At 43.8% G+C, this 14,956-nt stretch overlaps 1 protein-coding gene across 1 annotated transcript in view; it reads left to right on the top strand.

The window, feature by feature from the left end:
* Positions 1-12,752, top strand: part of WNT1 (Wnt family member 1) — an 85,258-nt gene extending 72,506 nt beyond the window's left edge. Inside the window, exons 3-4 of the mRNA XM_086936479.1 lie at positions 3,569-3,834; positions 11,989-12,752. Of these exons, the coding sequence (XP_086792605.1) occupies positions 3,569-3,834; positions 11,989-12,477 (755 nt within the window). The 3' untranslated portion in view covers positions 12,478-12,752. The remainder of the gene's footprint in view (positions 1-3,568; positions 3,835-11,988) is intronic.
* The last annotated feature ends 2,204 nt before the right edge of the window (positions 12,753-14,956 follow it).

The raw sequence follows: 14,956 nt of genomic DNA, 5'->3' as shown, positions 1-14,956 counted from the left end.
TGGATGCCGTCTGGACCTCAGTTCTTGGCAGGACAGCGCTGAAATGCATTGGTAGTTATGATCTGGATCTTAACACCTAAAGAATGCTGCAGGCAGGTCAGGGCTGAGGTATATTAGAGACACATGTGTGTCCTAGCACTCAGAGAATGCACCGGTGTGGGTTGGTGAGCAAATGAAGGCGTACACTTGGGGTGTTCTGACGTTAGAGACGGATCCAACAGAGGGAGGGGGTTAGCTGAACTTCAACAGACAGGCATTCTTTTAGTTTTGAATGGCTGCATGGCAGGAGCTCGTGCAGGTGGGGTGTTCTGCCCCAGAGGTCTGGGGTAAAGCGGGCCATGACTGTCCTGATGAGGGCAGAGGCCAAAAGGGTGGTGCTCAGTCAAGAGTTCAATTTTGACACAAAGGGGGTTTGCCTTAGGAATGTTTTTGTATATTTTTTCTGTTTCATATCAAGATTTTAACAAGTGACACACACACACACACACACATATACATATATATATATATAATATATATATATATATATATATATATATATATATATATATATATATATATATATATATATATATATATATATATATATATATATATATATATATATATATATATATATATATATTAGTTCCACATCCTTTGTAACGCCGGGACACCGTGACAGCGGTGCATTAAGGGGCAAAGGTCCCCCTTCGTTGTATGCAGGTCCACAAAACGTAGCAAAGCTACGTAAAATGCACTCCCCTTGAAAAGATCAGGAATCAAGCAGTTCTCAGCAAAGTGCGCTTTTCCAAAAGTTCATATTTATTTAAAGTGCAGCATCGTGATAAGTCATGGAAATCACAAAACCCAACGCGTTTCAGCGAGGAAACTCGCCTTGATCCCGTGATCAAGGCGACCTGCATATATATGTGTACCTGCATATATATATATATATATATACACAGAGAGAGAGAGAGAGAGAGAATGTAGGAGGAGCAGGTCCTCAAACGGCAACATGAGGACATCTTACACAGGCATGTACCCCTGTGGCTAAGGTATATAGACGACCTTTTCATTATTTGGAGGGGGTCGCAAGAGTTAGCCAAACAATTTATCGAGCAGTTGAATATTAACCATTTGAATCTGGAATTCACCGCTCAGATGAGTAAGGAATCAGTTGTCTTTTTAGATACGGAGGTTTATATATCTAATGGTATCCTATCTACAAGACTTTATAGTAAACCCACTGCTGGCAATTCACTGCTGCATGCGTTTAGTCATCACCCACAGCACTTAATCCAGAGCATCCCCTATGGGGAGATGCTCCGGGTAAAACGCAACTGCAGCAGCGATGAGGAATGCAAACTAGCTCAGGAAGGTTGCAAAAAAAGATTCCTTTTGAGAGGATACAAAGCATCAGTCATTGATAAGGCAAATAACAAGACTAGATCTCTCACTAGAGAACAGACATTAATCCCGAAGGAAGCAAACCCATGCAATACAGATATAGAATCATCTAAAGTTAGAGTCATCCTGACCTTTAATAAACAGCATGGGGCTATTAGGAAGATTCTTAAACGACATTGGAAATTGCTCCTAAGGGACCCAATAATCGGTGAGGACCTAATCAAGCATAACCGTTTGCCCCAGTTGACCTTCAGAAAAGCTAGGTCTATGGGCAATTGTCTTGTTAGAAGTAGCCCCGAGATTAAGTTGCCATCTAATTGGTCATCAAAACAGAAGGGATTCTACAAATGCCTTATCTGCAAAGCATGCAAACATGCGAAAAATGTAAAGATGTACAATACTCCATTTTTACCACGGCTAGTGAAAATAAAAAAATAATCACCTGCAAAACAGAATACGTAGTATATGTTTTAGAATGCCCATGTGGCACTACGTTATGTGGGCAGTACCAAACTGCCTGTGCACAGAAGAGTTCTTCAACATATACGGGCAATTGTAAATAAAGATCAAAAGTATCCAGTGGCGAGGCGCTTCGAGGCGGTTCATGGCAGTGACCCGTCCTTTTTAAGTTACTTTGCTATAGACTGCATACCGTTGTCCCGCAGGGGGGGTAATCGGGAAAGTGCACTCCGTCTACTTGAGACCAAGTATATATTGGAACTAAATACTAAATCCCCTTTTGGATTGAATGCAACTGAGGATTTATACACATGTTTATGAATTTGCTTTATATCAATGATTATTTGTAATTTTAGCTCTAATGAAATTTGACCGCTTGGCAGACCATGATCTCTTCTTATGAAACTTTGTAACAACTGTGTGCTATGAACGTATGATATTTTAATTTGAGATGTTTTTTTCTTTTTTCACTTGGGTTTCACTTTATATTTTAGCAAGTTCGGCCAGTCCTTTCGAAAAGCTAGACTTGGCATGCTGTGTTTGCCCACTTGGGCACTATTGAGAGTTCTTGATAAGATATGGTTATTTCCAATTTTTGATAGACTTTATTGTAAATGAATGCTTGGCAAATTTAAAACATGGTTAATGTGAATACTTGGTGAAATGTCGGTTGGGTGTTTCTATTTTGAGGCATCCATCCTTTGATATTTCTCATACTAAAACAGACATATATTTGAGAATTTTCAGATAGGACATCACCTAGTTTTGCCGCTTGTACATTTGAACAGTGGTTATACATGTTTATTTAACTGTAACTTTATAAATATTTGTATGAATAGATTTATAATTGTATATACATATAAATATTTCTTTTTTATATCTATGTACCACGTATATGCCAGATATTATGCATTTTAAGCAGTTATTTATTGGTTATTTTATAACTATTTATATACATGAATTTAAATGTGATATTATTGAGCATTCAAGCCGATATTACACATGTATAGTCGATTGATTGATTGAACAAGCTTTATTCGAGATAATTTCTCATAAAAGCACAGCATAAAATTAAACATAACAGATAAAAAACAAATCATTTAGCATATACAAATTCATATAAAACATTTTGTGCATGTATAGTCTGTCTTCCATAGTAATTATGGCACAGCACAGCTGAATGTAATTTGATTTGCACTAGCACTTTAAAAAGTCTTTTCACCGCACGTAACGCGTCATGTGATCAAGGTCCAGGTGGGACCGAAACGCGTCATGGCGGCATCGATGCAGGGTGTTTGAATAAACGGCACGAAGAACTTTGGGTCCGCGTGTTCATCCTTTTTTCTGACTCTACAAGAAAAGGTTTGGGTGGAGAACGATAATATATATATATATATATATATATATATATATATATATATATATATATATATATATATATATATATATATATATATATATATATATAGAGAGAGAGAGAGAGAGAGAGAGAGAGAGAGAGAGAGATAATGTAGATAAGGTATTGTTTATGAAGAGTGTGAGTTTTTACAGATCCAATCTTGTTTAGAATAAATACAGCCTGAGAAATATTTAAAAAAAAAACAAATGTAATGGTCTCTGGTCATTATTGAGTTGTCTTTGGGACCCCAAGCTTGCTTAATGGCCCCTTCCTACTTACAAGCACTAACGTCTCAATTAATTTGTTTTTCGCCTCTTTCAGGCTGCCGGGAAACCGCCTTCATCTTCGCAATCACTAGCGCCGGCGTGACGCACTCTGTGGCCAGATCCTGCTCTGAGGGCTCCATAGAATCCTGCACCTGTGACTACAGAAGGAGGGGGCCAGGGGGGGCCGACTGGCACTGGGGGGGCTGCAGTGACAACATTGACTTTGGAAGGGTCTTCGGCCGCGAATTTGTGGACTCCAGCGAGAGGGGACGGGATCTGCGCTACCTGATGAACCGGCACAACAACGAGGCTGGAAGAATGGTAAGCCGGCTAGCAATGCTCACCTGTGTGATCGTGGCCAGCACAGAGCAGGATGAAGGAGAAAGCCACTGATGGAACAGGACTGAAGGGGAAAGCACTGTCATACTTGACAGCAAGTGGGAGATGTAAGCAGCGGGACAGATGATGATCTATACATGGGTGATAAAAAGTAAGAGGTAGGACCTTATGAGAAAAAGCTAAAAGAGAAGAAAGGGCAGGTGATGATGGGCTGAGAGAGCCTTCCTAGTAACAAATGAATCCTCAGTGAGCATATTATTAAAATACATGGGAGCCTACAATCTCTGCATAAAAGTCCATCTCTAATTTCTTTATTACAGTAGAGTTGTGACATCTCTAATCACCTGTAATACCAAACTGATGCAGTTGCTCAACTGTAATAAATGATTACAGTTTAGTTGTAACGTCATAATGTCTGCTACATGACTCACCAGCCACGGTGAAAAGCAAGTCACAAAGCTTAACTGCAGCTGCAGTTTAAATAAGGAAACGAGACATGGCTTTTCTTTGTCCTGATCTGTTTTTTCTAAAATGAACAGAGATCAGTACTCAGTAGAAAGAAGATATTTATGGCAACATGTGTTTTTTGCATGCTATGGTTCATTACAGGAAAGACAGAAACCTTCTGCATGTTTCTATTCATTCGGATCTACAGGATTTTTTAAATCTGACTGACATTAAACGGATTCTAATATTTTTGCAACAAACTAGTAACTGCATGTTGGTGTGTTTAATTTTGCACTCCAGATTCCAATTTTATTATTTGCGAATTGTTGCCATATGATCTCTTTCACATGAAATAGCTGGACTCTGAGAATTTAAGCATTCTTCTACATAGCCGGTGTACTCCTCGGTCCTTGCAGTATCCTTATAATGTACATCAGTGGATACTTTATCCCATATATAAAATAAAGTACACCCTTTATAATTTACAATAATGTTAGGACAATTTGAGCCCTTACATTGGTGAGAGTGGAAGTTCTAAACACAGAAACAATCAAACCATGGCTATGAGTAATTCAAATGCAAAAACCACAGTTGATGGACAGAATGCAGAACAATGTCATACATTCACCCCAGTACAGAGATCTGGGCCTAAATCCATCGTTTTTTTGCACTCCACACCACCCCAGTTCAGACATGGCCATATGCAAATCAGTCTGACCCTGTGCCTCATGGGAACAGTCCAGCCCGAACTGCCAAGCCATGCCTTCCCTGGACCGGAAACAAGCTTGCGAGGACCGGTTTCTGGCATTCCAGCCGTCTTCAGCCCGGCTTGCTTGTATTGTTGCCATATGATCTCTTTCACATGAAATAGCTGGACTCTGAGAATTTAAGCATTCTTCTATATAGCCGGTGTACTCCTCGGTCCTTGCAGTATCCTTATAATGTACATCAGTGGATACTTTATCCCATATATAAAATAAAGTACACCCTTTATAATTTACAATAATGTTAGGACAATTTGAGCCCTTACATTGGTGAGAGTGGAAGTTCTCAACACAGAAACAATCAAACCATGGCTATGAGTAATTCAAGCCAGATAATTCAGCATGCATTACTAAAACAAATGTGTGTCAATCAGTTTCGTCCCTAAGAAAAATAAGCCTCCCTTCCTCTGATTGGATATGGCTTAACTGCTTCAAATTTCGCGTAGGTAGTCTCCCTTTTATAGATTTATTTTTCTAGTTGCTCTTCATGAAAAAGTGTAACAATAAGTTGGAATGAACTCTGATATACTATGATTGACTCGAAGAAACGTCTCTTAAATAGAATTTTAAAGCTGCATATGTGCTACATAGGAAGGTAAGGAGAAATGGTGTTTGGAATCTAACACCCCCTTGGCAGACTCCTTCACACAAGCCCACAAAGGAAGGCCGGTGTATACAGCAAAACCATAGAGAGTGGCTGATATCTCTTTTTTACTTGTGTGTTTTCCTATAGCATTGACAATATCCCAAAAGATGTTAGAGAGTGATTTACACGTTTCTTGGGAATATTTCAGTTTGTCTCATGGTATTACGAAGTAAATAGGCTTTCAGGTGGGTTTTGAAAGAGGCAAGGCTCGGGTCCCATCTTCTCTCCAAGGGTAGGTTTTCCAAATGTTTGTAGCAAAACACGAGAAGCAATATAGTTGTTTTGAACTCTTACTTTTTCATGCCGTTGTGTTTGTAGGTGGAGCATGTTTGTGCTGTGAAGAGGTCTACTTGTTCCTGTTAGCATAATGTTTACATTTAGATAATGTGGAGTGTTTACCTTCAGAGCTTTGAAGATTTCACAGGCTTATTTGAAGATGCAACATGCCTGCAAGGGGAACATTTAAAGTTGGATCAGTGCAGTTGTAATGTGATATATTTTCTATTGTCAGAAAACCATTCCTGCAGCTGCATTAAAAGCTGCATTAAGGGGCTTTCCTGCTTGCGGTGAGTCCAGTGAGTAGATATTCCAGATTTAATTCAGGAGATAACCAGGGCTTGGAAGACTTGTTGAAGTCCTTGGTTGGAATTGGCTGGGATCAATCTCCAAATTGAGCTTAGGAGTTTTAGTTAATAATAAACAAGCACCTTACCTTTGGTAAAGCTTTTTCTGGTAGAGACTCTATCTAACCACTGATTCCTCACCTTAGAATATTTCTCAGGCATCAGACTGGATTTGGAAAATCTTGAGCAGTACCTCTGTGTGCTGGTAGATGGTGCCGAGCGGCTCTCTTGTCAATGTCATCCACGTCAGAAGTGACGTGCCACTGCCTATATATGTGCCATCCCAGCGCACTGACATCAGTTTCTTTTATGACTATTTCTGCACCATAAAACATGGAGCCACAACTGAATGATGTGTGACCAGTGTGTAGAATCTAGTAGGAGCTTTTGGGTGAAGAGTCATTGCTCAGATTGGGGAGGATGGGAGGACCAGTGAGGAATCTACGATTAGACAGAGTCTACCAGAAAAAGCATTACCCAAGGTAAGTAACTTGTTCTTCTGATAAAGACTTCTAAGCACAGATGCCTCACCTCAGAATACATACCCAAGCAACACCTCCCATGAGGTGGTTCTGGGAACTGGCTCAAACCAGGAAACCCTGGAGGACCCAACAGGCAAAATGCCCCGCTCCGCAGACCTGACTGTCCAAACAGAAGTGCTTTGTGAACATGTGGTGTGACACCCATGTAGCAGGTTGGCAGATGTCCAGGACAATAGATATTCCGCAGTTGTAGCAGCTTTGGCCCGGGAAAAAGTGACCCGCAAGCCCTCAGAAGGCTGCTTCTTAGGTAGTGCATAGCAGATTTTGATGTAAAGTACAATTTATCAAGAAATGATTCTCTTCTGCACAGCCCTTCTTTCTTCTGCTCCTTTAAATCTAATAAAGAGCTGATCATCTACCCGGTGGTCTTTGGTACGATCAATGTAAAAAGACAGCGCTCCTTATGGATCCAGATGGTGGAGCCTCTTCTCTTCCTTGGATGGATGAGGTGGAATTAAATATGTTGGGCCCATGATGTTTTGGCTGAAGTTGAACAGAGTCATCCCCGTTGGTAGGAAGGAGGCATGAGTCTGAAGAACCTGTCTGTCTGGGTCACAGCTTGAAGCTCACCTCAGAATACATACCCAAGCAACACCTCCCATGAGGTGGTTCTGGGAACTGGCTCAAACCAGGAAACCCTGGAGGACCCAACAGGCAAAATGCCCCGCTCCGCAGACCTGACTGTCCAAACAGAAGTGCTTTGTGAACATGTGGTGTGACACCCATGTAGCAGGTTGGCAGATGTCCAGGACAATAGATATTCCGCAGTTGTAGCAGCTTTGGCCCGGGAAAAAGTGACCCGCAAGCCCTCAGAAGGCTGCTTCTTAGGTAGTGCATAGCAGATTTTGATGTAAAGTACAATTTATCAAGAAATGATTCTCTTCTGCACAGCCCTTCTTTCTTCTGCTCCTTTAAATCTAATAAAGAGCTGATCATCTACCCGGTGGTCTTTGGTACGATCAATGTAAAAAGACAGCGCTCCTTATGGATCCAGATGGTGGAGCCTCTTCTCTTCCTTAGATGGATGAGGTGGAATTAAATATGTTGGGCCCATGATGTTTTGGCTGAAGTTGAACAGAGTCATCCCCGTTGGTAGGAAGGAGGCATGAGTCTGAAGAACCTGTCTGTCTGGGTCACAGCTTGAAGCTCATTGACCCTCCTGGCTAATGTAAAGGATACTAAGAAGGCCATCTTAAGAGTCAGAACTCTCAGACGACAGCTGTGTAAGGGCTCAAACGAGTAGCCCATAAGAAGTCTCAGGGCCAAATTGAGATCCTATTGGGGCATAATAAAAGGGGTGGGAGGGAACTTATGTTGTAAGCCCTTAAGAAAATGTGTCACAACAGGTGACTTAAATAGTGAGGACTGACTGGGCAACCACAAAAAAGCAGAGATAGCAAAAGGTAACCTGTAACAGTGCTCAAGCCAAGGCTTTGCCGGGCTTACAACAGCACAACCAACAATACCTCTGACAAGGAGGCACAAAGTAGATCAAAAGGTCGTGAGGAACACCATGCCACAAATTTGGCATAATGGCAGGCATATATAGTTTTTGTTGAGAAACTCCTGACTGCCAAGATGTCATCAGAAATCTCAGGAGGAAGATAAATGCCATTCAACTGTCACCACTCAATCTACAAGCATGGAGGTGAGGTATGCCTACATCCGGGTGCAGGACTCTGCCCTGCTGTTGCGACTGATGGCCCTCTCAAAAGAAACTCTACTCGCCCAGTCCGAAGCCACTAAGATGTATTGGACTTGGTTAGTCCCAATCTTCATGAGAACCCAGGGCAGAAGCCGTGCGATGACACACATCAGAAAGGAGTACAGGAGTCTTGGGTTACAGTTTAAGTGAAATGCATCTCTGAGCGAGAGCCACACTGGAAACTCCAATGCTCTGAAGTGCTGACATTGCGTGTTCGCAGTAGGGGCAAATAGATCGAGCCATGGTATTTTAAATTCTCGGACGAGACCTTGCTCCACCTCTGGATGTAGATGCCATTCGTGATCCGCAAGGCATTGACAGCTGAGTTATTCTGTCCTGGCGTTCAGAGATCCCACCAGGTGCTGCACGACCAGAAAAATGTTCTGGCCCTCCAGCCAAATCCACAGTGGTAGAGCCTCCTAACACAAGGTCCACAACCGCACTCCAACCTGTTTGTTGCAATACCTCATGGCTTTGGTGTTGTCCATGAACACCTGAACCAGCCTTCCCTTGAGTGATGGGAGAAAGGCTTTAAATGTGAAGCAGACAGCCCTCAGCTTCAGAAGGCTAAGATGGAGCTGAGATTCCACCGAAGACCAGAGTCCTCTGATCGCATCTCTCCCAGGTGGCCGCCCCAACCCAGAAGTGATGTATTGGTCACCACTGTCAGCCAGCAGCGGTCTGTGCAGATACGTGCGGTGGGGCAGAGCTGGGGGTATGTGGACAGACAACGGAATCAGAATTATTTATTTATTTAGTTTTCCCTATTTCATCGCCTGTTGACTAAAGCCAGCTGTCAAGGGAGGTGAAGGGCGAGACCCTTAACCGTCGTAGATGTGCTGCAACCACTACCGTTCCTTTTGCGAACTGGTGAGGCCAAAGGAGAGCACAGGAAACTGGAAATGCTCTTGGCATATAGTGAACCGCAGAAAACACATGTGGGACTGCAGGACAGGAATGTGGAAATATCGAAGGGCGTCCCGAAGGTACAACGCTATCATCCAGTCTCCAGGGCAGACAGAACCTGAGCCAAGGTGAGCATCTTGAATTTCTCTTTCTGTGGATAGGCATTGAAAGGGCGATCTAGTATAGGGCCTCTGTCCTTTATAAGCACAAGAAAGTAGTGGAAATAACAATGATGTCCTACTTCTGATGCTGGCACCTTCTTGATTGCTCCTTTGGCCAGCAGAGCCTGCACTTCCTGACGGAACAAGAGATGGTGTTCTGTCAACCGTTCTGTGGACGGCGGCAAGGATGGCAGGGTTTCCAAAAACTTCCCCCACTTCATGATTTGGAACACCCACTTGAATGAGGTTACAGCTTGCAATTGGGGAAGGTGGTGCTTGATCCTGCCAATGAGATGGAGGTTTTTGTTTTTAGGGCGCACTAAAGAGGTTTGGAGCCTAAGGTAGCAAGAGACACTGTCAATTGGACAGTGTGCTGGGTGTAAGTTCCAGGTCCTCTGTGCGAACCATGTCCCCGGCTACAAAAGGATTGAGAAACCTGCTGGGCGTAAAAATGAAATTGTGGACTCACAGAAGGGGTGTAAAGAAGTCTTGTTATCGGGAACCCAGCGAGAGGCCTCTGGATCTGGCAGTGATTCAGCTCTCCTTAAAGAGCTTGAGTGCCACGTGCGCCTTATCACCGAATATCCAGTAGCCGTCAAAGGCCATGTTTATGAGGGAAGATTGGATATCTCCTGAATACCCCATCGACCTCAGCCAGGCATGGTGGCAAAGTGCCACCTTTGAGGTGATTGGTGCTACCTAGTGTGTCAATGGTGTTTAGTACGCACTGAATGGTGAACTTTGCTGCATCCCCGCATTCTACCAGTGCTTGGTTCAAGATAGCCCGGCCTTCTTCCGAAAGCATGCACAGCAGCTGTGCAACCAAGTCCCACAATGCATGGGTATATCAGCCCAGGAGGCATGTGGTGTTCACAAATTACAATATCAGGCTTGGAGAAGAGAAAACACTCTTCTCAAAGGTATCCAGCCTCTTTGATTCCCTATCTGGGGGTGTGTTAGGGAATGCACTCCAGTGAAATGTGGCTGTCGAGGCCTGTACCACCAGGCTTTTGGGAGAGGGATGTTGGGTGAGGAAGACCAGGCCTCCGGGGGGGGGGGGGGGGGGGCAGGGTGGTTGAAAGGGGCAATCATCATGTGCAATGGATCCCGTGTAGGGTTTAGCCCAGGCCACCATGGGAACCTTAGTGAGGGCCTCATTAAATGGGAATAGGGACTTTGCAGTGCTTACCCTCGGTTGAAGCACCTCTATCAAGAAATTGGTATTGACCTTGATTGGGGGAAGCTGTAGGTGAAGGACCTCCACTGCCCTGCGCATTACTGTGGTGATTGATGCTCCTTCCTCAGAGACGAGGCCTGGAGGAGAAACAGGGTGTGAGTCTGGTGAGGTGTTGAGATCACTGAAGAAGCCAAGTTCCTCAAACCAATTTTCCTCCTGGTAGGGAACATCCTTCAGGGGGCCATAGCCCTCTTCATTATCACCCCCCCCCCTCCCGGGATGGTGGGGCTACCCAGGGCAGCAAGTCCAGGAAAGGTTGGCATGGTCCAGGCAGCATCGGTATAAACGTGGAGCAGCTTTGTCTTGGAGTAAGAGAGGACAATAGGGTCCTCTTCAATTGGTGTTGATAGTGCCAGAAATTACGCAGAGAGAACTGGGAATGGCGTAGGCTTTGGCGCAGTGGAACAGTTCCAGAGAGTTCAGCTGGCGTCAGAGGCACACCAGCACAGTGGTCAACCGGCAGGGGCACATTTCAGCTATGTGGGGGGCAAAAGCAGGCCAGAGGGAGTCAGCAGCCCAAAGATGGAATGCATGGAGTCATATAATTCCTTGAGTCGAGATGGGGTAGCTCCAGGGAACTTGCAGAAACGAGGAGCAGACCCAGCCACCAGCTCCACGGGTGGAGAGGTAGAGTGGGGCCTGGAAGTATGGCGCCAACATGGAAAGGCTGAAGTGCACTTCGACCTTTTCTTCTTGTGCTTCTTTGACTTTGGCAACGATGACTTGGATTGGGATGACAATCATCCGTAGGATTGGTTTACCGAGCAGGGACCGAGATCTCCTTTGGGATCAGGACTGAGAATCGGCATGGTGCCTACTCTGCCATGCTGCAAATCGCTTTGGTGTGCATCGACAAGCAGTTGGCGTAGACCTTTGAGTCGTGGCTTGACCCCGGGTTCCAAAGGCAAACCAAGTGTGGGTCAGTGACATAGACTGTAGTAGGATGCTGAAATTTCTGAGGTCATAGAATACTGACAGTACCCCTGGAAGAATTCATCATGGTGTATCTAGTAGGTCGAACAATTAACTACTGGTAACTGAGAGAATGTTAAAGCTGACTTTCCATTTTACTCATGCCTAATGATTTTCTCACTCTTTATTTCAGACAGTGTTTTCTGAGATGAAGCAAGAATGTAAATGCCACGGTATGTCCGGGTCCTGTGCGCTCAGGACCTGCTGGATGCGTCTCCCCACCTTCAGGGCAGTGGGTGACTTCCTGAAAGACCGCTTTGATGGGGCATCCCGTGTCATCTATGGGAACAAGGGCAGCAACCGTGTATTCCGAGCCCAAGGACATCACCTCGAGCCCGAGAACCCCACGCACAAGCCACCTTCAGCACAAGACCTGGTGTACTTTGAGAAGTCCCCCAATTTCTGCACCTATAATGGGAAGACAGGCTCCAGCGGCACCTCAGGACGTGTGTGTAACAGCTCCTCGCCTGGCCTTGATGGCTGTGAGCTGCTGTGCTGTGGCCGTGGCTATCGGACCAAATCTCAACAGGTCACCGAGAGATGTCATTGCACCTTTCACTGGTGCTGCCATGTGAGCTGCTTGAACTGCACCAATACACAGGTGATGCACGAGTGCTTGTGAGGTGCTTTGCAAGAGAGTCAATGATATGCACACTAGACATCTGGGGTGGGAGGCTGCACTACAGAGAGCATCAGAGTCAATGTCCCTACCAACGGCAAAGCCTGCAAAGTGCTGTCAACCCACTACAGTATGGACCTAGAGCCAATTGCACCAAGCGTGGGCAAAGCAACTTGCACCTTTGAACCTTCAGGTAATCTGGCAAGGGAGCCAAATATGGGCACAGGCCATAAGGCCCGCACCCTCAAATTTAAAGCAATCATGGCAGTGACAGCCACCTTGGGCACAACCACTTACAGAATGCCCACACTCTTAAAACTTTGGTGAGGGCTCTCAGCATTGGCACAGGTTGACAATCCATCTAGCAACATTGCTAGACCTTTCTGTAAGCCGAAATCGCCGAAGGAGAACCCAACGTTTGCATTTACCATTGGCGAGCTGAAATTGTAAACTGTGGTTCATGATCAATTTGTTAAATTGTTTCTATATTCAATTTCAGCTGCAGTCCACAAAAAGTAACAATAGCGAATGGATTGGAAACCACTTCTATGGACATCATAGGTGCCTGGAATTGGAGAAGGCGCTGCCTGTGTCAGATCAGGACAGCAGCCATCTTCACATTATCAGAACACGTCATTGCTTGCAGCATTAAGAAATAGTGCTGCCCAGAACTAGTTCAACAGCTTGACCAAAACTGAGACCAAATAAGAGCTTTAATCCTTTGAAAGCTTACTGACTCAAAATACATCAGCCTTCCATAACAAGCATCTTCAACCCATCTCACTGTATATCTAAACCCATCCTCGAAATAGTGCTCCATCTCTCCTCAAGATACACCTCCTACCTTTTTCAGTCAAAATGTCCGGCCTTCTTTAACAAGCACCACTATCCCTCCTCAAAGAACACCTCCATCTATCCTAAAGGTACACCTCCTACTCTTCTAAACCTCTTCCGCTATACACCTTCAAAGAAAAGCTCTATTCATCCCAAGGTACACCACATACCCTCCTCAAGCTACCTATCCTACCACCCTGAAAGTACAAACACAACCATTCGCTTCAAGGTGCACATCCGCATCCGACCCCCCTGAAGTGACATCTCCAATGATTCTCAAGGGACGCCTCCAACGTTCATCCTTTCAAAGCTCCCACTGCATCTATATATATCTCTCAAATTCTCTTCAAAGATACTCACCTGTTAACCCCAATTGTCCTCAAAGTCCATCTCCATCCTTCCTCATTGTACACTTATAATCATCCTCAATCTAATTCTTTAAAATTACTCGCATACACCTCTGATACTCAGGACAGAGCGTCCAGAATTCCATAAGTCACACAGTATCTAGCATCAACTGTGAAGTTGAATTGGCTCCCTTCATTGAATGCCCCTCTAGAATTCCCCTAGCAACCACAGCATATATTTTATAAACAAATAAAGGCTTTATTATTGGGGATATGTTTTTTAAATGAAAAAAATATCAATATTCAGCACTCTTCTTTGTAGATAATATGCACTGATAGATGGATATAATTTTCAGGGCATTTTGAAAACAAAATGTATTTATTATGTATTTTTTTCAAATAGGGATATACTTATCTCAGAGGGTGAATGAAGACAGACATCTTTAGGCTGAACCCAAACTGCATTTTTCCTACTTTTTATTTTATTTTACAATGTTCTATGTATATGTATGGCTGTTAACGTGCTGTATAGGAGAATTAAAAATATATTTTTATCCGTAATCATGAGTAAAGAAATGTAAACAATATCTGGGTGCTCACAGGACATTTCCAACAATTACTCATTGGATCAAGACATCTCAAAAACAGAGAGCTGTTAAAGTGAGCGCACCAAAAAGATGACCATGTGTTCACATGTGACATGGAATCACCAGAGCGAGCTGTCAAAACAAACATGCCACTCAAACACGCACTCTCTCTCTCTCGAACACAGAATGCAGCAATTCAAGTTTCTCTGGCACAGCCCAGAACAAGGGACAGTAGGCTGTACATACCGCAGCAGAGGCAGTTGTCATTGCACACACAAAAATACTAGAGCACATAAAGCCGCACACCTTACCAAGATTTTGAACCTTAGAATCTTTACCCGCCATCAGGGTAGACCTCAGAAACACATACTCAGGGAGTGAGTGGGATTTGGGTCAGATCCTTTCAATCCATAGCAGTGGTGTAACAGAACTTGAGGAATGTATGATGTTACAACGCATACATTTACAATGCATGCCTTTACAACACAGTTTTTACATCGCAAAATCCTATACAACGCATTCTTTTATATAGCATGTCATTACATCGCATTTTCAGAAACTACCTTTGCAACGCATTCCATTACATCGCATTATACCTTTACAACGCATACCATTACAATGCATACCGTTATATTGCAATTAAAGTAAGTGTTGGATACTATGGGGTGATAATTACTATTCTAACTCCAATGAGTGCAACAGTAGGGTAAGTGT

This window comes from Lissotriton vulgaris, chromosome 1_1 (assembly GCF_964263255.1).
Source record: "Lissotriton vulgaris chromosome 1_1, aLisVul1.2, whole genome shotgun sequence".
NCBI classification, from domain to species: Eukaryota; Metazoa; Chordata; class Amphibia; order Caudata; family Salamandridae; genus Lissotriton; species Lissotriton vulgaris.
Note: the sequence above shows the minus strand (reverse complement) of the source record. Positions and strands in the feature narration are given on the sequence as shown.